At 41.9% G+C, this 26,768-nt stretch overlaps 1 protein-coding gene across 3 annotated transcripts in view; it reads left to right on the top strand.

Annotated features, from left to right (window-relative positions):
- NSD3 (nuclear receptor binding SET domain protein 3) overlaps window positions 1-26,768 on the top strand; it is a 132,723-nt gene that overhangs the window by 69,637 nt on the left and 36,318 nt on the right. For all 3 annotated transcript variants that reach the window (XM_067470628.1, XM_067470627.1, XM_067470626.1), the window contains exons 12-14: window positions 948-1,074; window positions 4,261-4,458; window positions 11,888-12,061. In XM_067470628.1, the coding sequence (XP_067326729.1) occupies window positions 948-1,074; window positions 4,261-4,458; window positions 11,888-12,061 (499 nt within the window). The remainder of the gene's footprint in view (window positions 1-947; window positions 1,075-4,260; window positions 4,459-11,887; window positions 12,062-26,768) is intronic.

Below are 26,768 nucleotides of genomic sequence, written 5' to 3'. Positions count from 1 at the left end.
GCAGCTGTGGGTAAATTTCAAAATGATACCAATAAAATTACATTAATTGAGGCATCAGGAGATTAATGTTTATGAATATTTTCTTTATCTCAAAGAAAAACAGTACACTGTAAGTAGAAAAGTGGGGTCAACACAAACAATATGGTGTCAACAATAACGTAATAATAATAATAATAATAATAATAATAATAATAATAGAACTTCATTTGTATCCTACCCTATTTCCCCATGAGGAGTCAGGCCAGCTTCCAACATAGTAATAGGCCTATATAAACAATGCAGAGCAAGGTATAGATCTATAATTATATATAGTAGTTTCACATATGCATTTCCCCCTGAAATGTTTGCTAGTGTAAACTTGGCTGTGGAACAAAGCTTTTGTGAAATGATGTCTGAGACTGGCAATTGACCTAAGTTATTGACCACAATATATTGACTAAATATACAGACAGAGTTGACATGATTTTATCTTGGCGAACGGCTGTTATGTAATTTATCCTATATGTATTGGTTAATTTTAATGTTGATGTATGATATTTTAGATTTTAGTGTTAGCATTGAATTCTTGCTGCCAGCCAGTCTGAGTTCTTCTACGGAGGTAGAGAAGATTGGAATATAAAAGTTTTAAATACATAAAATTAAATAAATAAATTCTTTATATATGCGCATTTTCCTCCTGCAATATTTCCAAGCCCTATATATCAATATTCATATATATTTATCTAGACATCTCTCTGTGTACAGATAATTATATCTATAAAGGATTTGCAAAGCCTTGCAAACATGTGAGGGGAAAATTCATATATAAAATAGTGTGTGTGTGTATATATGTATATGTGTGTGTGTATATATATATTGCAAGGGAGGCTTTTTCAGTTCTCTGGTTGGTTACCTTTAAAACACCTGCCATGTGATGTGCTCTCTGAAAATAATTTCTTTCCTTTAAGATTTGCGAAAGTTCTGGCGAATCCCTGATATCTTGTGAAGGCGAGTGCTACCGAGTCTTCCATACTGAATGCTTAGGCCTGAGCTCACAGCCTGATGGGAAGTTCATCTGTGCAGAGTGCAAAAATGGTAAATAAGCCCGTGATGCCTGACACACGAAACTCAGTGGACTGAAAGGCTGGAGGCTTCTGCTCAGGGATTGTTTGGTGCAGCTTTCATGTCCTTAACATAGTCGCCAATTGGCTTTCCTCTCTTGCGTCTTTTCAAAATGTACTAAAGCATTCAGTTTTCCAGTCTACACCTTGTTTGCTGTCATGATTACGAAGGTAAATTCCAGTCTAGCATTCCCTTTATGGACTTAACACCTTCCTGAGTCCCATCCTTTCCTTTGCAATGAGTAAGTCACAAGAATGACATTGATGGGTTTTGTTGTGTGCCTTCACAGGGGCCACAACAAGCTGAAATACACACAGTTGTTGCATTATTATTATTATTATTATTATTATTAGCTGTACCCGCCACGCGTTGCTGTGCCCAACCTTCCCTCCCTCTTTCTCTCTTACCTCTTTTTCTTTCCCTTCCTATTTCTCTTCTTTCTTCCATCTCTACCTGTTTCTTTCCTCCCTTTCTTTGCTCTTTGGTTATATCCTTCCTTCTCTCCTTCCTTCCTTCCTTCCCTATCATTTATTCCTTCTCTCCTTCCTTCCCTCTCTGTTTCCTTTCACTTTTTCATTTCCTTCTCTCATTCCTTACTTCTCTACCTTTCTTTCTTTCCTTCCTTCTTTCCCTCACTCCTTCTCTCCTTCTTTCCTTCCTTCCTTCCTTCCTTCCTTCCATCCCTCCCTCCTTCCTTCCATCCCCCTTTCCCTCCTTCATTCCTTCCCTCTTTCCCTTCTTCTCTCATTACTTCTTGATTGTCCCATTTAATTTGGTATTTATATCTTAAATAGAAAGAAGGAAGGAAGGAGGGACAGGAAGGAAGGAAAAAGAAAGGGAGAGGGAAGGAGGGAAAGAAGGAAAGGAAGGAAAAGAAAGAAGGAGGGACAGGAAGGAAGGAAGGAAGGAGGGAGGGAAAGAAAGGAGAGGGATGAAGAAAGGAGGGAGGGAAGGAAATGAAGGGGAAGGAAATAAAGAAAGGGAAAGAAGGAGGAAAGGAAGGGAGGGAGGAAGGAAAGGAAGGAGGAACAGGAAGGAAGGGAGGGAAAGAAGGAAAGGAAAGAAAAGAAAGAAGGAGGGACAGGAAGGAAGGAAGGAAGGAAGGAAGGAAGGAAGGAAGGAAGGAAGGAAGGAAGGAAGGAGGGAGGGAAAGAAAGGAGGGGGATGAAGAAAGGAGGGAGGGAAGGAAATGAAGGGGAAGGAAATGAAGGGGAAAGAAGGAGGAAAGGAAGGGAGGGAGGAAGGAAAAGAAGGAAAGGAAGAAGGAAGGAGGAACAGGAAGGGAGGGAGGGAAAGAAGGAAAGGAAGGAAAAGAAAGCAGGAGGGACAGGAAGGAAGGAAGGAAGGAAGGAAGGAAGGAAGGAAGGAAGGAAGGAAGGAAGGAAGGAGGGGGATGAAGAAAGGAGGGGGATGAAGAAAGGAGGGAGGGAAGGAAATGAAGGGGAAGTAAATAAAGGGAAAGGAGGAGGAAAGGAAGGGAGGGAGGAAGGAAAAGAAGGAAAGGAAGAAGGAAGGAGGAACAGGAAGGAAAGGAAGGAGAAGGAAGGAAGAAAAGGAAAAAGGGAGGAAGGAGAGGGAGGAAAGAAGGGAAGGGAGTGAGGGAGAGAGAGAAGGAAGGTCCTTCACTCAAGCACCGTCGACCTTCCTCGCCTCCTCCTCCTCTTCCTCCTCCTCCCCTTCTTCCTTGCCTGGGGGCTCCGCTGCTGCCGATGCCACACACCCGCCCCTTCCTCTTCCAACAGGGAAAGGAGGAGAAGGAGGAGACTGCCCTCCTGACATAGCAGGGAAAGAAAAGGGGCTCCATGCGGCAAGCCTCCACCTCCACTCCTATGGTGCCCACTCTGGCTTATGTGTGTGTGTGTGTGTGTGTGTGTGTGTGTGTGTGTGTGACAGTGCATGCGCGCCTGGCTCCTCATGCTTTAACGGCCGGCCGGCTGTTTCCCGCAAGGAGGAGGAGGGGGCGCGGCCATGGCTCTCTTTCTGAGTATTCAGTTTCTCCTTTGTGGACATGCAGTTTAGAAGTCCTTTCTGCTTTTTGTTTTCGTTGGGGTTTTTGAGTGAAGGACATACATTGGGTTGTTAGGTGTCTTGTGTCCAAATTCGGTGTCAATTCCCCCAGTGGTTTTTGTGTTATGTTAATCCCACAAATGAACCTTACATTTTTATTTATATAGACTAGCTGTCCCCTGCCACGCATTGCTGTGGCCCAGTCTGTGTATATGAATTTTGTGTGTGTATATATGTGTATATGTGTGTATTTATATATTTGTGTATACGTGTATTTATGTGGTTATGCACATGCGTTGTAATGTTTTGGGGTTTTTTTTTGCTTTTTAAGTCTCTTTCACTGTGTTTTTTAGTGTTTTTGTGAGTGACTGTGGCCAAACCTTTCCTCCCTCTTTCTTTCCTTTCTTTCTCTCCTTCCTTCCTTCCTTCCTTCCTTCCTTCCTTCCTTCCTTCCTTCCTTCCTTCCTTCCCTCCCTCCCTCTTTCCTTCCTTCCCTCTTTTCCTTCTACTTTCCCTTTTTCTTTCTTCCTTCTCTGTTTCTTTCCTCCCTTCCTTTGCTCTTTGGTTCCAGCCTTCCTTCTCTCTTTCCTTCCTTCCTTCCCTCTTTCTTTCCTTCCTTCCCTCTTTATTTCTTTTGTCTCTTCTTTCCTTCCCTCCCTCTTTTTTCTTCCTTCTTTCACTTTTTTATTTCCTTCTCTCCTTCCCTCTTTCTTTCCCTCTTTCTATCCCTTCTTCTCTCCTTCCTTTCTTCCCCCTTTCTGTGTATATGTGTTTTGTGTGTGTATCTATATGCATATATGTGTGTATATATATTTGTGTATGTGTGTTTGTGTATATATGTGGTTTTGTGCATGCCTTGTAATGGGTTTTTTTTTGGTTTTTTGGCTTTTTAAGTCTTTTCTGCTGTGTTTTCCCATGTTTTTATGAGTGATGGTCACTCGTTGGCCTAAGAGGTGTTTTGTGTCCAAATTTGGTGTCAATTCCCCCAGTGGTTTTTGAGTTCTGTTAATCCCACAAACGAACATGACATTTTTATTTATATAGATTGGTCGCCTCTGTCTGAATAATTAGAACTATGACCTAAACCACTATCCTCTTCCTCTTTGCTTTCTCTTTGAAGTTCAAACCAACCCCTTTCTTCTTTTTCTAAAGGGCAGCACACGTGCTTTTCCTGCAAGCTCCCGGGCAAAGACGTGAAGCGCTGCTCTGTCAACGCCTGTGGCAAATTCTACCACGAAGCCTGTGTGCGCAAGTTTGCCACCACCGTCTTTGAGTCCCGGGGATTCCGTTGCCCGCAGCACTGCTGCACTTCCTGCTCGGTAGACAAGGATATTCATAAAGCAAGCAAAGGTAAGAGAGGTCTTTCTTCCCTTAAGGGAAGGTATATAACGCTACAGAAACTCAGGCATTAAAATGAAAGCCTTGCGGTATAAAGACTCAAGTGAGATTCAAGTGAGGGGAATAAGATCGCTATTGGGAGATAGGGCGGAATATAAATAAAGTATTCTTATTATTTTACTGACACAAAAGCACAGTATGTCACAGCAAACGAGATATATATGCTGGGTTTCGTAACACAAAATCACAAGTCAAACACTTTCCTATTATAGTTAATTATTATTATTATTATTTATTATTATTAATAATAATAATTTGTTATTATTATTTTACTGACACAAAAATACAGTATGTCACAGCAAATGAGATAGATATGCTGGATTTTGTATCACAAAATTACAAGTTGAACACTTCCCTATTATTATTATTATTATTATTATTATTTATAATTAATTATTATTATTAATTATTATTAATTTACTGACACAAAAACACAGTATGTCACAGCAAACGGGATCTATATGCTGGGTTTCGTATCACAAAATCACAAGTCAAACACTTCCCTATTATAGTTAATTATTATTATTATTATTATTTATTAATTCTTATTATTAATAATAATTATTATTATACAAAAACACAGTATGTCACAGCAAATGAGATAGATATGCTGGATTTTGTATCACAAAATTACAAGTTGAACACTTCCCTATTATTATTATTTATAATTAATTATAATTAATTATTATTAATTAACTGACACAAAAACACAGTATGTCACAGCAAACGAGATCTATATCCTGGTTTTCGTATCACAAAATCACAAGTAGAACACTTCCCTATTGTTATTATTATTATAACTATTATAACTATTTTCCTTTCCCTATTGTTATTATTATTATAACTATTATAACTTTTCCTCTCATTAGTTATTAATTATTATTATTTTACTGACACAAAAACACACTATGTCACAGCAAACAAGATATATATGCTAGATTTCGTATCACAGAATCACAAGTCGAACACTTCCCTATTATTGTTATTTATAATTAATTAGTATTATTAATTATTATTTTTACTGACACAAAAACACAGTATGTCACAGCAAACGAGATCTATATGCTGGGTTTCGTATCACAAAATTACAAGTCAAACACTTCCCTATTATAATTAATTATAATTATTTTTTATTATTATTATTATTATTATTATTATTATTATTTTACTGACACAAAAACACAGTATGTCACAGCAAACGAGATCTATATGATGGATTTTGTATCACAAAATCACAAGTCAAACACTTTCCTATTATTATTATTTATTATAAGTATTTATTATAAGTATTTATTATAATTATTATTCATAATGATTATTTATTATTATTATTATTTTACTGACACAAAAACACAGAATGTCACAGCAATCAAGATCTATATGCTGGATTTCGTATCACAAAATCACAAGTCGAACACTTCCTAAGCGTCTAGGACTGTGTGATGTATTTTTACATAATAATACAATTATTATTATTATTATTATTAGGGTGGGCTTTTTATGATCTAAGGTTTTAATGATTTTTAATCACCTAAGGCAGTGGTTCCCAAACTTTGGTCATTCTAATACTTCAACTCCCAGAAGCCCCAGCTGGCTCAGTTGACAATCAGGCATTCTGGGAGCTGGAATCTGAAACACCCAAAGGACCAAAGATTGGGAATCACTGATCTGAGGTTTAAAGCTAGGTACAAGGCTTGTACCTAGGATAATAATATTGAGGATAGTTTTGACGGTGTGGTGAATGAATTAGAACCAGACATCCTGAGGAGTGAGGTGGAATGGGCCTTAAGAAGCATTGCTAACAACAAGGCAGCAGGAGACGACGGGATCCCAGCTGAACTGTTTAAAATCTTCAAAGATGATGCTGTCAAGGTGATGCATGCCATAGGCCAGCAAATATGGAAAACACAAGAATGGCCATCAGACTGGAAAAAATCAACTTATATTCCCATACCAAAAAAGGGAAATGCCAAAGACTGCTTCAACTTCCGTACAGTGGCCCTTATTTCTCATGCCAGTAAGGTAATGCTCAAGATCCTGCAAGGAAGACTCCAGCAATACATGGAGCGAGAGTGGCCAGATGTTCAAGCTGGGTTTAGAAAAGGCAGAGGAAGAAGAGACCAGATTGCCAATATCCGGATGCTGGAGAAAGGAGAAAGGCAGGGAGTTTCAGAAAAACATCTACTTCTGCTTCATTGACTATTCTAAAGCCTTTGACTGTGTGGATCATCATAAACTGTGGCAAGTTCTTGGTGGGATGGGCATCCCAAGCCCCCTTCCCTCTCTCCTGAGGAATCTGGACAAGGACCAAGGAGCAACGGTCAGAACTGACCACGGAACAGGAGACGGGTTCAAGATTGGGAAAGGCGTCCGGCAAGGCTGCATCCTCTCACCCAACCTTTTTAACGTGTATGCAGAACACATCATGCGAGGATGTGCGGGGCTGGAGGAATGCAAAGCTGGGGTGGAAATGGCTGGAAGAAACATTAACAACCTCAGATATGCAGATGACACCACTCTGATGGCCGAAAGCGAGGAGGAGCTGAGGAGCCTTCTCATCAAGGTGAAAGAAGAAAGCGCAAAAGCCGGGTTGCAGCTAAACGTCAAAAAAACCAAGATCATGGCAACAAGAATGATTGACAACTGGAAAATAGAAGGAGAAACCGTGGAGGCCGTGACAGAATTTGTATTTCTAGGCGCAAAAATGAGTGCAGATGCAGACTGGCCAGGAAATCAGGAGACGCTTCCTTCTTGGGAGGAGAGCAATGTCCAGTCTCGATAAAATAGTCAAGAGTAGAGACATCAGACTGGCAACCAAGATCCATTGCCTAGTCAAAGCCATGGTATTCCCTGTGGTCACCTACGGATGCGAGAGCTGGACCTTCGGGAAGGCTGAGCGAAGGAAGATCGATGCTTTTGAGCTGTGGTGTTGGAGGAAAGTGCTGAGAGTGCCTTGGACTGCGAGAAGATCCAACCAGTCCATCCTCCAGGAAAGAAAGCCCGGCTGCTCACTGGAGGGAAGGAGACTAGAGACAAAGTTGAAGTCCTTTGGCCACATCATGAGGAGACAGGAAAGCCTAGAGAAGACAATTATGCTGGGGAAAGTGGAAGGCAAAAGGAAGAGGGGCCGACCAAGGGCAAGGTGGATGGATGGCATCCTTGAAGTGACTGGACTGACCTTGAGGGAGCTGGGGGTGGTAACGGCCGACAGGGAGCTCTGGCGTGGGCTGGTCCATGAGGTCACGAAGAGTCGGAGACGACTGAACGAATGAACAACAACAACAACAAGGCTTGTGGATAAGATGTCCCCAACCTCAGTGCTTTTCGTTGCCATGGCGGATAATCAAAAGAGATTTCATATGATACTAAACTGGGGAAAAACTAAAGAGCACCAACCAGTCTGCAAAAAAAATAATTATAATTGGCCCTCCGTGTCCGCTTATTCTCTGTCGATGGATTCAGTGGTCTTTTGAAGTCAACCATAAGGTTGATGTGTCCCTCGATGAAAATGAGTTTGACACCCCTGATCTAAGGGCACCTTCTAATGCTAAGATTGGTACCTGTGCTTGAGGATTATCTATATATCTGTATTGTCTTGGAAAATGTGTTTTATTTGTCCTGGCACAGTACAGGGACAACAGGTTTCTAATGGATTCAAACAGTGGCTCCGCATTTGTATCTGGGTGGAGGAATGTTTTGCCAGGACGTGAGAGTGAATCGACATTTATTCTGACGGAACATCACTTCTTGTGATATAAACCAATCTGTAGGATGGTGGTGGGAGAAAACATGCAGCTCTTTGAGCAATAAATAGATCTACTTTGGATGAGTAGATTCATTTAATAATATAATATATTGTATATGCATACAATATTACATGTAATATATAATTATTATATTGTATTATTATTATATTGTATTACATTATAATATTATGATCAACATTATATGTACATACGATATATTATATTATCAGCATAGCACAATAGTAGTAGTATATATTACTATATTGTACTATACCACTATACTGCAATAATATTAGAAATATTACATGTAATATATCATATATAATTATTATATTGTATTACAAAATTATGATCAATATTATATGTATATACAATATATTATATTATTAGCACAGCATAATATTAGTATTATGTATTACTATATTGTACTATACCACTATACTGCAATATTATTACAAATATTACATGTAATATATCATATATAATTATTATATTGTATTATTATTATATTGTATTACATTATAATATTATGATCAACATTATATGTACATACAATATATTATATTATCAGCATAGCACAATAGTAGTATTATATATTACTATATTGTACTATACCACTATACTGCAATATTATTACGAATATTACATGTAATATATCATATATAATTATTATATTGTATTATTATATTGTATTACATTATAATATTATGATCAACATTATATGTACATACAATATATTATATTATCAGCATAGCACAATAGTAGTAGTATATATTACTATATTGTACTATACCACTATACTGCAATAATATTAGAAATATTACATGTAATATATCATATATAATTATTATATTGTATTACAAAATTATGATCAATATTATATGTATATACAATATATTATATTATTAGCACAGCATAATATTAGTATTATGTATTACTATATTGTACTATACCACTATACTGCAATATTATTATGAATATTACATGTAATATATCATATATAATTATTATATTGTATTATTATATTGTATTACATTATAATATTATGATCAACATTATATGTACATACAATATATTATATTATCAGCATAGCACCATAGTAGTATTCTATATTACTATATTGTACTATACCACTACACTGCAATAATATTAGAAATATTACATGTAATATATCATATATAATTATTATATTGTATTACAAAATTATGATCAATATTATATGTATATACAATATATTATATTATTAGCTCAGAATAATATTAGTATTATGTATTACTATATTGCACTATACCACTATACTGCAATATTATTATGAATATTACATGTAATATATCATATATAATTATTGTATTGTTATTATATTGTATTACATTATAATATTATGATCAACATTATATGTACATACAATATATTATATTATCAGCATAGCACAATAGTAGTATTATATATTACTATATCGTAGTTCGTGTGGGTTCGTATGCAGAGATGCGGGGAAGGGAGAGACAAGATGTGTGTAGTAGAGTTGGGCCCGAATCACAGATTTGTAGTTTTTGGAGGGCCATTTTTGTGTAATTTCTGAAAATACAAAGGGGAAGAGAGAGAGGAACAGACCAGTGAAACGAATCCAGAGAGATGATATTTTCAGAAAGAGTTAAGTCCACAAATTCCCTGAATCAGGGGTTTGTGGTGTCTTTTTCTCCATTTTTTTCTTGGAAAGTTACTTCCTCCTCCAGAGAGGGCCCTTAGAACTCACTTTCCCAGTGGCACTAGCATAAGGTGGCCATTGAAAGTTCCTCTCAAAGCATGATGGGAGTTGAAGTTTTTTCTCTCTCAGTAAAAAGCCTGGTGATGTCCATGTTCTGATTGGCTGAGAATGGACACAACCAGTGACTACAATTCCCAAGAACCCTCTCTTGCAATTTGTCTTATTTTTAAAAAATGTTATGTTTAAAACTTAAAATAATTCTAAAAAATCAGTAGATTGGTGAATTGTTTTGAAACTTGGTTGTAAATGGGGTCTACAACAAATCAACAGAAAAGCAGTCCCATACACAGTAACGTTATGTAGTAATGACTGTATTTATGAATTTAGCACCAAAACATCACAGTGTATTGAAACAGGTGTGGATCCAGGCGGGAGGCAGACTGCGTTGATTAATACAGAACGTTGGATGAGCGAAGGTTGGATAAGCGAGACTCTTACTACGAGGGTTGAATGAAAAGTAATGCTTCCACCTTCGTTACTTGGGTTTGGATGGGAATATTTTAATAAATCAAACGCAGAAATAACCCTGTTCAAAAGCCATGACACAAAAGGAAAAACAGATCAGACGGGGAGAGGAAAACAAGCAAATTTGAGCACTAGCTGTGAAATTTTCCCCCCTGTCAATTCAGAATGGAAAAGGTTTAGTTTGGGATGTAGCTACATGGGGACCAAATCAGAGCATTAGCCCTGTCAACAAAGATTCTCATAAATTTGATCTTCGCTCTTGTCTTCTTCATCCAAAATATCAAGCTGAACCTAGTTACACGTGGTGCAAATTTTAGAAAACTTTTCCATATGTACGAGGGTTGAATGAAAAGTAATGCCAAACAAAGCAATAATGTGACCCACATGTTCTTGTGAAATGCCGATTATGCTTGAAATTTCTCTCTGAGTGATTGTTAACTTGCATAAAGTTGCATTGACCGACCATCTGTGCAGGGTTCCATACTTTTCACTTTAACAACACAACCATTCAATGCTAAGGCTTCCTGTAGAGGAGAGTATACTGAACAAGCCAGTACCTGCCGCATACCAGTACTGCCATCTGTTGAGGAGTTACGAAGGTGGAGGCATTACTTTTCACTTTAACAACACAACCATTCAGTGCTAAGGCTTCCCACCCAAATGGAGCTGTAGAGGAGAGTCCACTGAACAAGTTAGTACCTGCCGCATACTGGTACTACCATCTGTTGAGGAGTTACGAAGGTGGAGGCATTACTTTTCACTTTAACAACGCAACCATTCGGTTCTAAGGCTTCCCGCCAAAATGGAACTGTAGAGGAGAGTCCACTGAACAAGTTAGTACCTGCCGTATACTGGTACTACCATCTGTTGAGGAGTTATGAAGGTGGAGGCATTACTTTTCACTTTAACAACACAACCATTCAGTTCTAAGACTTCCCACCAAAATGGAACTGTAGAGGAGAGTCCACTGAACAAGCCAGTACCTGCCACATACTGGTACTGCCATCTGTTGAGGAGTTACGAATGTGGAGGCATTACTTTTCACTTTAACAACACAACCATTCAGTGCTAAGGCTTCCCACCAAAATGGAACTGTAGAGGAGAGTCCACTGAACCAGTACCTGCCGCATACTGGTACTGCCATCTGTTGAGTTATGAAGGTGGAGGCATTACTTTTCATTCAACCCTCGTATATTGTTTTTTGAAATTTTCCCCTGGAATAACTCCAGCATAGATGTGCCTTTGAGTTTCGTGGGAGGCAAAAGGGGAAGGGAAGCAAAAAATGTTGTTCCTTTTTGAAAAGTTGTTACATGTGCGATTGGATATATCTATCTCTCTCTCTCTCAACCTAACCTCCACCGCTGTTCTAAACGGACTGTCATCTGGTCCATTTTATATCAAACAGGTCGCATGGTGAGATGTTTGAGGTGCCCCATTGCCTATCACTCGGGAGATGGCTGTATTGCTGCGGGAAGTTTGTTTGTGTCATCCCACATTCTCATCTGTAGTAACCATTCCAAAAGGAGCCATCACTCTTCATCAGCTGTAAATGTAGGCTTTTGTTTCGTTTGTGCAAGAGGTGAGCCCTGATTTTTTGTCTTCCTCTGTTTATATCTTTGATGTCGAGTCGTTGATTTGATTAAGAACTGAACTGTGCACGCCTCAATCCCGTTCACCCCAGGCCCCGGGACATTAATTGGGGTCTTTTAGAAACAGACTTAGTCCTGAACTTTCCCATCGCATGGTAGCTGCCCGTGCCTATTCTTGCCATGCCAAAGGCCCCAGGACAGCTGTTGGGATTTTGAGCATGTTATGGTATTGATTTCCTCAATCATTCCCTGGAAGCGTGAATACATTGACCTCATAGAAATGGAACCCGGTGGGTCATCTTCAAGCTGGATGGGTTGGGATTTTTTTTATATAGTTCATGAAATAGCCCTCCTTTTTATGTATTACAAGCTAATAGTGTTTATATGAAATACCGTATATTCCGGGGTACTAGACCACTTTTTATGCCTGGAAAATATTATTAAAAGTTGGGGGTCGTCTAGGACACCGGGTATAAATTAAATTATTAAGTTAAAGAAAAAAATAAAAAATAAAATCTTACTTTCCTATCATTCCGATTGTTCCCCCTCTTTCATTGTCAAAAGAAAACTTACAATAAAGATTACTGGGGGGGAAAATAAAAAAATAAAATCGCCCTTAGTGACACAGCTTGAGTAGGGGAGGAGGAGGAGGGTAGAGGGAGGGAGGGCATGGGGAGGAGGAGTGGCAGGCCGCATTGCCACCGAGAACGGCCAGGGGTAATGATAATAATAATAATAATAATAATAATAATAATAATAATCTTTATTTATATACCGCTCCATTTCCCTGAGGGGACTCCCCGAGCGGTTCCCAAGTAACATCGCTGGGCTTTCCCTTTCCCTTCATTCAAGGACCTCCTCTGCCCTCGCCACTTACGATACAGAGTTAGGGATATATTCAGCGTTTAAGATTACCCTCCTCTTTGAAAACTATGCCCCCACTGCTCACCGTTCAAGGACCTCCTTGCCCTCCCTTCTTACCTCCTCTGAAGGCCACTGGGCTTGCCTAGGCTCAAGGAAGGGTCTCCAGACGCTGACTCCTAGCAGTGCTGGGTGACAGCGTGCCTTGGATGTGCTCCCAGAGGCATGCTGGGAGCAGTAGTTCCCCGACTCCTATTGCTCCCAGCATGCCTTGGGAGCACATCCAAGGCACGCCGTCGCCCAGCGCTGCTAGGAGTCATCCAGGGACGCTTCCTTGGGCCTTGGACCTCCGGACACCGACTCCAAGCAGTGCTGGGCGACAGCGTGCCTTGGATGTGCTCCCAGAGGCATGCTGGGAGCAGTAGTTCCCCAACTCCTACTGCTCCCAGCATGCCTCTGCTTAGGTCCAAGGAGGCTTGCCTAGGCCCAGGAAGTGCCTCCGGTCGCCAACTCCAAGCCGCGCTGGGTGACAGTGTGCCTTGGATATGCTCCCAGACGCATGCTGGGAGCAGGAGGAGTCGGGGAACTCCTGCTCCCAGAATGCCTCTGGGAGCACATCCAAGGCACGCTGTCGCCCAGCGCTGCTAGGAGTCATCCGGGGATGCTTCCTTGAGCCTTGGGTCTCCGGACACCGACTCCAAGTAGTGCTGGGCGACGGCGTGCCTTGGATATGCTACCAGGATTCAGGAAACTACTGCTCCCAGCATGCCTCTGGGAGCACATCCAAGGCACACCGTTGCCCAGCGCTGCTAGGAGTCATCTGAGGACACTTCCTCGGGCCTTGGGCCTCCGGACACCGACTCCAAGCAGCTCTGGGCAACGGCGTGCCTTGGATGTGCTCCCAGATGCATGCTGGGAGCAGTAGTTCCCCGAATCCTACTGCTCCCAGCATGCCTCTGGGAGCACATCCAAGGCACACTGCCGTCCAGCGCTGCCAGGAGTCGCCATCTGGAGGCACTTCCTTGGGCCTAGGCAAGCCCAGTGGCCTTCAGAGGAGGTAAGTAACGGGGCAAGGAGGTCCTTGAACGGCGAGTGGCGGGGGCATAGTCTTCAAAGGGGGGGGGTAGTCTTAAATGCCGAGTATATCCCTAACTCTGTATTTTATCATCAAAAGTTGGGGGGGTTGTCTTATACCTCCGTCGCCTTGTATTCCGGAATATATGGTAATTTTCAATATGACTAACATGACTTGGAAAAATTACCCCTTCTTAACTTGGACGTACTTAAGGAGGGGTTTGGTTCTCTCTAGTTAATTTTTACCAGTGTTTCAGTAACTTCTCACCTTCCATTTATTCAGTTTCAAAGCGAAAAAAATGACATTTAATTTGCCTTTGACTTTATGTACTTAGTTATAGGATATCTGAGTAGTAGAGGATGATTATATATTGGAGTCTATACAATTCTAATAGTGTAGTGACAAATTGCATACAGGCATTTATGGAAGACAGTGCAAAGGAATGCAAAAGGATTGACTAAATGCTGGGAGTCTTAGTTTATATTCTGTGGGTGCAAGCAGTGATTTGGGGAGGAAGTGCCATTTTCTGATGTTCCAGACTCATAGGTCATAGTACTTATATTTGTTGTACTGAAAAGGAAAAAAGAATATTTATTTTTTTATTTATTTTTATATTTATTTGTTTACGACATTTATATGCCGCCCTTCTCACCCCAAAGGGGACTCAGAGCGGATTACAAGTAATATGTAAATACAATATATTATATTATTACCGTAGCACAATATTCTGGCCTTCTCACCCTGCAGGGTACTCAGGGCTGATGACAATGCACATATACATGGCAAACATTGAATGCCATTTAGACATACAACATATATAGACAGGCACAGAGGCAATTTAACATTCCAGCTTTCCTGGCTTCATGAGAGTATGCTCGATTCTGGCCACAGGGGGAGCTGCTGCTTCACCGTCAACTTGTGACACCAAGTCATTTGATGGAGTACTTCCTCATTCTTCTGCACGCTGCTGGAAGGTTTTATGACATCATAAATTAGTTGAATTTGCCTCCCTGCATAAAGCGGTACCTAAATTTCCTACTTGACAGATGCAACTGTCTTTCAGGCTGCATAGGTCAACAGCAAGCTAGACTATTAATGGTCGGGAGCTCACTCTGACCCGGGCTGGCTTTGAACCCATGACCTCTCAGTCAGTAGTGATTTAATGCCTCTGGCTACTAACTAGCTGCACCGCATTTATGGATATGAATATGGGCAAACATGGAGCTTAAGAATTTTTTTAGAAGTAAATTAACTGTTTGTTATTATTCTGTTTTGTTCATTACAGCATCAGCAATAGACATTGGATAGGTAGAATTATTTTTGCCTGTATAAAGATGGGTTCCAAATTAGTGATCCCTAAATTTGGGTCTCAAGATGTTGGATTGTGGCTCCCAGAAGCCGTTTTGGACAGTAGTGAGTGTTTTAGGGACCATGGTTTGAGGACCAGATTTGAAAGAGAGGATGAAAACATTGGCTCCCTCGCCTGCTTGGGTGGTTATATTATTCATAAGCACAAAAAGTACAGCTCCCACAGATCTTTGACATACAGCACTTGCCACTTTGAATGCATTTCATCATTTTTGCAGAATAATGACATTTGAAGGTTCAGAGGGAGGCAGTTCTGTTTTACAGTGGGCTGCTTGAAGCAGTAGGAAAGCAAATGCTTCAGATTTAATGGCAGGTGAAAATTTGGAAACGAGGTGATCTAAATCCCTTTCAGTGCTTTCAGACAGTTTTAAACCTACGAGAGTAGCAACACAAACACAGGGAATGGCACAAAATATTCATATCATATCTATATAATTTAGGGCTTTTTGCATACTCCAGCATCCTTTCATTATCAAGAGTTAGGTAGCTTGTAACTGCCTTTTCCTTTAGATTTGGCTTCATCTTCATTTTTAGCTTTTCAGTCTGCAGAATTCTGAAATTAAGTCATTTGCAGATATCGAATACACACAAACAAAACCTCTTCAATGTTAGAGGTAATACGAGGGCTGGAACTTTAATAATGGCAACACTGCTGTAAAGACGCCACGCAACGAAACCAAAGCATGTTGCATATACCACACGTTAGTTGCATACCTACCTTACCTCTGAGCAAAAAGACTTGCCCTTCCTACGTCACGCACATGCGGGGTGATGCAAAGAACTGAGTCACATATTAGCTTGCGGTCTAAAGTAAGTGTCGTCACGATGTTTTCGATTAGGTCCACATCATTTGATGGAAATGCAGAAATGGCTATGATATGATACGGCTCGTACTCACTATGAGCACAAAGAAGAGACTTTCTTACGCCATATCATTACGCTAGATGAGAATTGGGCCAGACCATACCAGCCAGAACTGAAACGCCAATCGAACGAAAGGCGTCATTACGGGCATTGTGTACGACTGTGATGGTGTCATCCGTTCCGCCACATCAGACCGTCAATGCTCAGTATTACTGCTCATTTTTGGAACACCATTTCAGACCAGCTTTGAGAAAAAACGGCAATACTTTCTGCAGAACGCCCCTCTCTTTGGCATGACAATGCTCAGCCACATGCAGCGCAAGCTGCGGCTGATTTGCTCGATCAATGGGGCTGGGAAGGGCTGTACCCTCCACCAGACTCCCCAGATTTCAGCCCTTGTGACTTGTGACTGTCGCAGCTCTGGATAGATTCGCCACACCAAGGCTGAAAGTTTTGTAGTTTATTGAAGAAAAACAAAGTCTTTAACAAAAAGGTAAAGTTTCAAAAGTTCAGTGGCAAAAGTAAAGCCTGGAATGCAAAGGCAAAGTTCCCAAAGTTTAATGGCAAACAACATGAAGCATAATCCAGAAGGCATTGATCAAACAAGATTCCATGGCAGCATGGCAGATCAACTCCACCCAAGAGTATTGAAGGAACGAGCGGAAGTCATCTCGGAACCATTGGCAATCATATTTGAGAGTTCTTGGGAGAACGGGAGAAGTTCCAGCCGACTGGAGGAGGGCCAATGTGGTCCCAATCTTCAAGAAGGGAAAAAAGGATGACCCAAACAATGACCAATACCGGTCATCCTCGCGTCGATACCAGGCAAGATTCTGGAAAAGATTGTTAAGGAAGTGGTCTGCAGACACTTAGAAACAAAGGCGGTCATCGCTAAGAGTCAACATGGATTTATCAAAAACAAGTCATGCCAGGCTCATCTGATCTCTTTTTTTGATAGAGTTACAAGCTGGGTAGATGCGGGGAATGATGCCGTGGATGGAGCGTGTCTGGATGTCAGGAAGGCCTTCTTTGACAAGGTCCCCCATGACCTTCTGGCAAGGAAACTAGTCCAATGTGGGCGAGGCAAAACTATGGTGAGGTAGATCAGTAATTAGTTAAATGGACAAACCCAGAGGGTGATTCTCCCCAAGGCTTCCTCCTCTTCATCCTGGAAAGAAGTGACGAGCAGAAGGCTACAAACAGCAATGTTCCAGCCTGGGCCCGGTCCTGCTCAGGATCTCCATTCATGACTTAGATGAAGGGCTAAAAGGCAGGATCATCCAGTTTGCAGATGACACCAGATTGGGAGGGAGAGCCAAGACTCCAGAGGACAGGAGCAGGATTCAAAACTATCTTGACAGATTAGAGAGATGATGGGCCAAAACTAACAAAATGAAGTTCAACGGGGCAAAGGCAAGATACTCCACTTAGGCAGAAAAAACAAAATGCAAAGATACAGAATGGGGGACCATGAGGCCTGGCTCGAGAGCAGTACGTGTGAAAAAGATCTTGGAGTCCTCGTGGGGAACAAGTTAAACATGAGCCAGGAATGGGATGTGGAGCAGAGTGTCTAGATCTAGGGAAGTCCTGCACCCCATGCACTATTCCGCTTTGGTTAGACCACTTTACCTGGAATATTGTGTCCAGTTCTGGGCACCACAATTGAAAAGAGATATTGAGAAGCTGGAATGTGTCCAGAGGGGGCAACTAAAATGATCAAGGGTCTGGAGAACAAGCCCTATGAAGAATGGCTTAAGGAGCTGGGCATGTTTAGCCTGAAGAAGAGAAGGCTGAGAGGAGATATGATAGCTATGTATAAATATGTGAGAGGAAGCCACAGGGAGGAGGGAGCAAGCTTCCTTTCTGCTTCCCTGGAGACTAGGATGCAATGGGACAATGGTTTCAAACTACAAGAGAGGAGATTCCATCTGAACACGAGGAAGAACTTCCTGACTGTGAGAGCCGTTCAGCAGTGGAACTCTCTGCCCCGGAGGGAGTGTGGTGGAGGCTCCTTCTTTGGAAGCTTTGAAACAGAGGCTGGATGGCCATCTGTCAGGGGTGATTTAAATGCAATATTCCTGCTTCTTGGCAGAATGGGGTTGGACTGGATGGCCCATGAGGTCTCTTCCAACTCTAGGATTCTATGATTCTATGGCAGAGTCCCAAGGAGCCAAGAACAAGACAAAGTCCCAAGAAGCCAAGGCAATTCCAGAGAAGTTACCAGGTTATTTGCAGAAGTTGTACTGACAAAGAGTGGACTTCAAACAGCCCGTTTAATATACTTTCCCAGCATGTGCACATTCCGTTGACCTTTAATCTCCCTCTTGTTAGCAAGCCTCGCACTGCGGCGAACCCTGAATTGCAAGCGATCCTCCCTATCTACGTCTGCAGAGCCCTCAAGGTCGGATAACTCATTAGCCTGAGAATCGGCAGGCTGAGAGCTCGCCTCCTCCACCTGCACCTGGGAAGTTTCACTAAGATCAGAAGCATCTTCCAAAACATCCCTGGCCATGGGAAACTGAAACTCCTCATCTTCTGGATCAACATCATCTGTATCAACAACAGGAACGTGTTCAGGAATCTGAAACCCATCTTCTTCTTCCTGAGGCTCCAGCTGAGCCACAACACTGACTTAATTCCTAAGATGAAGGAACCACTTTGTGGCATTCGCTTCAGAACTGTTCCAGAGATTCTTGCGGCAGGAGACTGCTCCATTTGAACTATCAACGGAACAGGCGCTGCAGCAACAGGTGCCCTACGACTTCCACATCGTTGGAAACAGGTTGTACACAATGCTGCCGACTATATTGAAGGACTGTAAAACTTGGTGGCATGTATCACTTTTGTACTATATGTAAATAAATAGTTGCCACTATGGTATTCCCTGTAGTCACCTATGGATGTGAGAGCTGGACCTTAGGGAAGGCTGAGCGAAGGAAGATAGATGCTTTTGAGCTGTGGTGTTGGAGGAAAGTTCTGAGGGTGCCTTGGACTGCGAGGAGATCCAACTAGTCCATCCTCCAGAAAATAAAGCCCGGCTGCTCACTGGAGGGAAGGAGACGAGAGGGAAAGCGGAAGTCCTTTGGCCACATCATGAGGAGACAGCAAAGCTTGGAGAAGGGAATGATTCTGGGGAAAATGGAAGGAAAAAGGAAGAGGGGCCGACCAAGGGCAAGATGGATGGATGGCATCCTTGAAGTGACTGGACTGACCTTGAAGGAGCTGGGGGTGGTGACGGCCGACAGGGAGCTCTGGCGTGGGCTGGTCCATGAGGTCACGAAGAGTCGGAGACGACTGAACGAATGAACAACAAGTTGCCACTATTAAAGTTCTAACCCTTGGCTTGTGCATTTCGGCTGAACCTCGATTAGTTTTTGCTGGCTGGATTTCAGGAGACCCCAGGATCCGTTTTCATACACCTCCTGAAAACGAGCGAGTAGCCGGAAAATATAGTTAGATCCAGCCCATTGGCGGCAATGAGGAACAACTCACAAGTCTCCCCTTTCCCGTTTCTGGGGTCCTTTATTTTCTTCCCTTCAAGGGAATTTGAGCAATGTGGTTAAGGTAGCACACTTCCTGAGACCCTTTCCTTTTTCCCTTCAAGGGAACCTGGGTTTCAGCAACGGGGTCAAGGAAGCAGGCACAGCTCGTGTAAGACACGTCACGGCGTTCTTCTATCTCAATTGGCACAACAGGCAGGGCTCACAGGGAAACCCTGTGCAAGCAGCACGTGGCATCCTCTTTGCCCGCCACGTGATGCTGAATAGGGTAGGAGAAGCCGTGATCAGTTGCCACGTGATCATGATGGCTGAGTTTTTATCGTTACGGCCATCCAACCAAGCCAAACAAGCCGGATTGATTGGAGCGAACTGAGCACTCTGAATCCATGCACAAGCCTATTAGCTTCTTTAAGCCTATGTTTTTGTATCTGGCTCTTTGTTTTGTTTTGAAAAGGAAAGAGGGCTTCATTTAATAGTATATCATCTTACACCCCAGTTCTATATCAGATAAGTCAGACATTGGAAACCTTTAAACTGTAATAGGAAGAAAAGTTTTATGTAATGTCCAGTTCTCACTCGTCGCCACAGACACCTTCTTCATCTATATAAATAAAATTCCATCTATATAAATAAAAATGTAATGTTTGTTTGTGGGATTAACATAACTCAAAAACCACTGGACGATTTGACACCAAATTTGGACACAAGACAGCTAACAGCCCAATGTATGTCCTTCACTCAAAAAAATGATTTTGTCATTTGGAAGTTGTAGTTGCTGGGATTTATAGTTCTCCTACAATCAAAGAGCATTCTGAACTCCACCAATGATGGAATTGAACCAAACTTGGCACACAGAACTCCCATGACCAACAGAAAATACTGGAAGGGTTTGGTGGGCAGTGTCCTTTGGTTTTGGAGTTGTAGTTCACCTACATCCAGAGATCACTGTGAACTCAAACAATGATGGATCGGGACCAAACTCTACACGAATACTCAATATGCCCAAGTGTGAACACTGGTGGAGTTTGGGGGAAATCGAATCTTGGCATTTGGGAGTTGTAGTTGCCAGGATTTATAGTTCACAGAGCATTCTGAACCCCACCAACAATAGAATTGGGCCAAACCTCCCACACAGAACCCCCATGTGGGCCACAGCAATGCATGGCAGGGGACGGCTAGCCACTCATAAAAACACTGAAAAACACAGCAGTAGGGACTTAAAATTCCAAAAAAGCAAAAAGACGTTACAGCGCAAAGTTGACTCCCCCTGGCAAACAAAACACACAGTAGCATATTCACACTCTCTTCTGGGCTACATCTCCCAGCATCCCCTAGACCAGGCCCTTTAGGAGAGGAGGAGGATCCAAATACACTGCTTCCAAAATGCAAGCTTTCCTCTCCTTGGATTTCTTTGGGGGCATCCCAATTTCCTATTCCTGGACTGCAACTCTCAGCAAGATAAGATATATAGATCCAATAGAGCCCTATAGTAAATAAATTGATCAGGAGAACTGCTGGGAGTTGCAGTCCTAGAATGCATAGAGAAGGAGGAAAGGAGAGAAAGTGGAAGGGAAAGAAAAAGGGGGGAAGGAAGGGAAGAGGAAGAGAAGGAAGGAAGGAGAGAAGGAAAGACTAAAAGGAAGGGAAGGAAAGAGAGAAAGAAAGGAGAGGGAGAGGAAGGGAAGGTTGGCCACAGCAACGTGTGGTGGGTACATCTAGTATCCTATAATATTCCAAAGGATCACCAACACTAGTACAAGCTCCTCTTGGGAGTGTGTGGACTGCAGCAGTTTGAAGGATCAAGGAAAATGTTGGGCTCTTGACATATGGAAGTGTTTTCCAGTAATGCAAAGCCACCATTGGCTCTTTCCTCTTGGCTGGATAAATCCTCCAAAGTCCTCCCACAGGAGAGGCTGAAGAAGCAGATAGCTGTGCAAGTGAATTGGTTTCGGTCTTGATTTCCAAGTCAAACAGGTTGACCATAGGCTCAGTTGACTCTCGCGCTGTTGATGACGGACAATGTGCTGGCAGTACCCAAGATGATCCCTATTTGTAGCTAGTTACTTGCCTCACTCAGATATAGGAAGGGAAATAATTTGTGGAGCATTTTATTTGAAATCTCCAGGGGGGCAGCGGAGGATGCTGACACATTATTCCCTCCCTCTTTTGTACTTTCAAAGTTCCCCCAAAAAACACAGAGAGAGCTTTTGGTGTTGAGCTTCATTCTTCTGAAAGCACAATAATGCCGACTGCTTATCAGAAAGCCCTGCTTGCTCATTAGATGTGCTGTTAATCATCTTCTAAAGAGAAATGGAAGAAGCTCAAAGCAAATAAAAAGGGGGAGGGCACAAGAAGATGGCTTTCCCCACGTCAATTATTTCCAGGAAAGATTGGCATTAAGAAATTGATTTTAAGGTAGGGCAGTGGCTTCTTTTGTTCTTTCTTATGGCTCATTGTTTTCTACCATGAACGGTAACAATAGTGAATTTTACACTGTTTGGTCCACTTATAGAACACAATTGCTCTATTTCCTCATCTTTGAGGAGCACATGAGCAATAGTTTGAAACAATAGTGATTTTTACACTGTTTGGCCCACTTATTGCACGCACTTACTCTGTTTCCTTGTCTTTCGGGAGCACATGAGCAATAGTTTGAAACAATCGTGAATTTTACAATATATGGCCTACTTATTGCACACATTTGCTCTGTTTCCTCGTCTTTTGGGAGCACATGAGCAATAGTTTGAAACAATAGTGATTTTTACACTGTTTGGCCTACTTATTGCACGCATTTGCTCTGTTTCCTCGTCTTTCGGGAGCACATGAGCTGTAGTTTGAAAATAGTGAATTTTACACTGTTTGGCCCACTTATTGCACACATTTGCTCTGTTTCCTCGTCTTTCAGGAGCACATGAGCTGTAGTTTGAAACAATCGTGAATTTTACAATATTTGGCCTACTTATTGCACACACTTGCTCTGTTTCCTCGTCTTTCTGGAGTACATGAGCAATAGTTTGAAACAATAGTGGTTTTTACAATATTTGGCCCACTTATTGCATGCATTAGCTGTGTTTCCTCGTCTTTCGAGAGCACATGAGCTATAGTTTGAAACAATAGTGAATTTTACAATATTTTGCCTACTTATTGCACACATTTGCTCTGTTTTCTCGTCTTTCGGGAGCACATGAGCTGTAGTTTGAAACAATCGTGAATTTTACAATATTTGGCCTACTTATTTCACACATTTGCTCTGTTTCCTCGTCTTTCGGGAGCACATGAGCTGTAGTTTGAAACAATCGTGAATTTTACAATATTTGGCCTACTTATTGCACACACTTTCTCTGTTTCCTCGTCTTTCTTGAGTACATGAGTTGTAGTTTGAAACAATAGTGAATTTTACACTGTTTGGCCCACTTATTGCACACATCTGCTCTGTTTCCTTGTCTTTCGGGAGCACATGAGCAATCATTGAAACAATAGTGAATTGTACACTGTTTGGCCTACTTATTGCACGCATTTGCTCTGTTTCCTCGTCTTTCGGGAGCACATGAGCTGTAGTTTGAAACAATAGTGAATTTTACACTGTTTGGCCCACTTATTGCACGCAGTTGCTCTGTTTCAGTGTCTTTCAGAAGCACATTCTTTTCTGTGGCACACAGTAAACAGGAATTTGTCATCAACTGAACATACTAGAGAGGTTTGGGGAAATTTCACCACGATTTATAGGAGTTGTGAGTACTGGGATGTATAGTTCACCTGCAATCTAAGAGCACTCTAAACTCCATCAACAATGGATCTGGAACTAACTTGTCACGCAGGACCCCCATGACTAGCAAAAAAATATTGGAGGTTTTTGGAGGGATTTATAGGAGTTGTAGTTCACCTACATCCAGAGTGCACTAGGAACCCAAACAATGATGGGTCTGGACCAAACTTGGCATGCATTCCCAATATACCCAAATTTGAATACTGGTGGGTTTTAAGGGAAATTGGATTGGACATTTTGGAGTTGTAGGTTCTGGGATTTATAGTTCTCTTCAATCAATGAGCAGTCTGAACTCCGACAAAGATGGAGTTGGCTCACACTTTGCACACAGAGCCCCCATGACCAGCAAAAAATACTGGAGGTCTTTGGGGAAAGTTCACCTTGATTTGGAGGAGTTGTAGTTCACCTATATTCAGAGAGCACTGAGAATCCAAACACTGATGGATCTGGGCCAAACTTGGCACACATACCTGATATGCCAAAATTTGATTACTGGAGGGGTTTGAGGGGAACCGAGCTTCCTACCTGGGAGTTGTAGTTCACCCACAACCAGGGAAACTGACCTCCAGCGATACTGGACCTGGACCAAACTTGGCACACAGAACCCCCCATGGCTAACTCAACCTGCTTGAGGAGACTGACTCACCATAGTGGGAGTTGTAGTTTACCCTACAGCGAAAGAGCACAAACTACAACTCATATCATACCAGGATTCACCTGGCATGATATGAGTTGTAGTTCACCCACAACCTTATGCATTTTGGACTATTAAAAATGACTTTTTCAAATAACTCGGGCAACTCCAGGTACCCAAAATAGTGCCAAAAATATAGCTTAATGTCAGGTCAGTTAGTTATCATAGGTAATGACTTTTTGGGATTGAATTTACTGCAGAGGTCATAATTGGATAATGGGAAATGGGATACTGTGCAATTTGTAACCTATTTAAAGTATTTCTTGGTTGGGTTTTTTGTTTTGTTATGCCACCAAGATTTGATTGTGACTCTGGTTCTCTAAATATTTAGTATGAAGTACTCAGGGCTTGGGGTTTGTATACACTTTGAAACATAGATCCATGCTACCCCTGCTCTCTTCTGCCTCGGTTAGACCACTTTACCTAGAATCCCACTGTGTCCAGTTCTGGGCACCACAATTGAAAGGAGATGTTGACTCTAAGCTGGAATATGTCCAGAAGAGAACGACTCAAAGGCTCCAGGGCCTGGAGAACAAGCTCTATGAGGAGCGGCTTAAAGAGCTGGGCATGTTTACCCTGCACAAGAGAAGGCTGAAAGGAGACATGATAGCCATGTATAAATACATGAGGAGAAGACATAAGGAGGAGGGAGCAAGCTTGTTTTCTGCTGCCCTGGAGACTAGGACACAATGGAGCCATAGCTTCAAACTACATGAAAGGAGATTCCACCTGAACATGAGGAAGAGCTTCTTGACTGTGAGAGCTGTTCAGCAGTGGAACTCCCTGCCCCAGAGGGAGTGTGGTGGAGGCTCCTCCTTTGGAGGCTTTGAAGCAGAGGCTGGATAGCCATCTGTTGGGGGTGCTTTGAACAGGGTTGGACTGGATGGCCCATGCGGTCTCTTCCAACTTTATGATTCTGTGATTCCCTGTGCAAGCATTGATTGAAGACATCCATTTTATGTTAGGAAGGCTATTTATTTTGATTTGGAGAGGTTCGAAAATTTGGGTTCTTTTGTTATTGAGAAGGGCATGCTGTGTTCCTAGAGAAATAGATGGAAGGATCCAAGATATTGTAATAATGTAATATAATATTGGCGGCAAAAAAAGCCAATGGGATTTTGGCCTGCATCAATAGGAGCATAGTGACTAGATTTAGGGAAGTCATGCTCCACATGCTTTATTCCGCTTTGGTTAGACCACACCTGGAATATTGTGTCCAGTTCTGGGCTCTTCAGTTGAAGGGAGATGTTGACAAGCTGGAAAGTGTCCAAAGGAGGGCGACTAAAATGATCAAGGGTCTGGAGAACAAGCCCTATGAGGAGCGGCTTAGGGAAGTGGGCATGTTTAGCCTGAAGAAGAGAAGGCTGAGAGGAGATATGATAGCCATGTATAAATATGTGAGAGGAAGCCACAGGGAGGAGGAGGGAGCAAGCTTGTTTTCTGCTTCCCTGGAGACTAGGACGCAATGGAACAATGGCTTCAAATTACAAGAGAGGAGATTCCACCTGAACACGAGGAAGAACTTCCTGACTGTGAGAGCCGTTGAGCAGTGGAACTCTCTGCCCCGGAGTGTGGTGGAAGCTCCTTTCTTTGGAAGCTTTGAAACAGAGGCTGGATGGCCATCTGTCAGGGGTGATTTGAATGCAATATTCCTGCTTCTTGGCAGAATGGGGTTGGACTGGATGACCCACGAGGTCTCTTCCAACTTTATGATTCTGTGATTCTCTGTGCAAGCGTTGATTGAAAAAATCCATTTTATGTTAGGAAGGCAATGTATTTTGATTTGGAGAGGTTCGAAAAATGGGATTCTTTTGTTATTGAGGAGAAGGGCATGCTGTGTTACCAGAGAAATAGATGGAAGGATCCAAGGTATTGTAATAATATAATATAACATAATATAATATAATATAATATAATATATATAATATATAACGGCTCTCCGTGCAGTCATGCCAGCCGCATGACTTTGGAGGTGTCTATGGACAACGCTGGCTCTTCGACTTAGCAATGGAGATGAGCACCACACCCCAGAGTCAGACATGACTGGACTTAATGTCGTGGGACTACCTTTACCTTTACCTAATATAATATATAATATTGTCGAATGCTTTCCTGGCTGGAATCACTGGGTTGTTGTAGGTTTTTTTCAGGCTCTATGGCCATGGTCTAGAGGCATTCTCTCCTGACATTTCGCCTGCATCTTCAGAGGTTGTGAGGTCACTATCTCTGAGGATGCTTGCCATAGATGCAGGTGAAACGTCAGGAGACAATGCCTCTAGACCAGGGGTCCACAAACTTTTAAAGCAGAGGGCCAGGTCACAGTCTCTCAGACTGTTGGAGGGCCGGATTATAATTTGAAAAACAAAACATGAATTCCTGTGCACGCTGCACATACCTTATTTATAGTGTAATAAACACTCTAGAACAATACAATAATTAAAATGAGGAACAATGTTAACAAATATAAACTCATTAGTATTTCAATGGGGAATGTGGGCCTGCTTTTGGCTGATGAAATAGGATTGTTGTTGTTGTTGTGTCCTTTCAAGTCATTTCAGACTTAGGTTGA

Source organism: Anolis sagrei, chromosome 7 (genome assembly GCF_037176765.1).
Source record: "Anolis sagrei isolate rAnoSag1 chromosome 7, rAnoSag1.mat, whole genome shotgun sequence".
Taxonomy (NCBI): Eukaryota; Metazoa; Chordata; class Lepidosauria; order Squamata; family Dactyloidae; genus Anolis; species Anolis sagrei.
The sequence above is the reverse complement of the archived record's forward strand: the minus strand, read 5'-3'. Positions and strand labels throughout refer to the sequence as shown.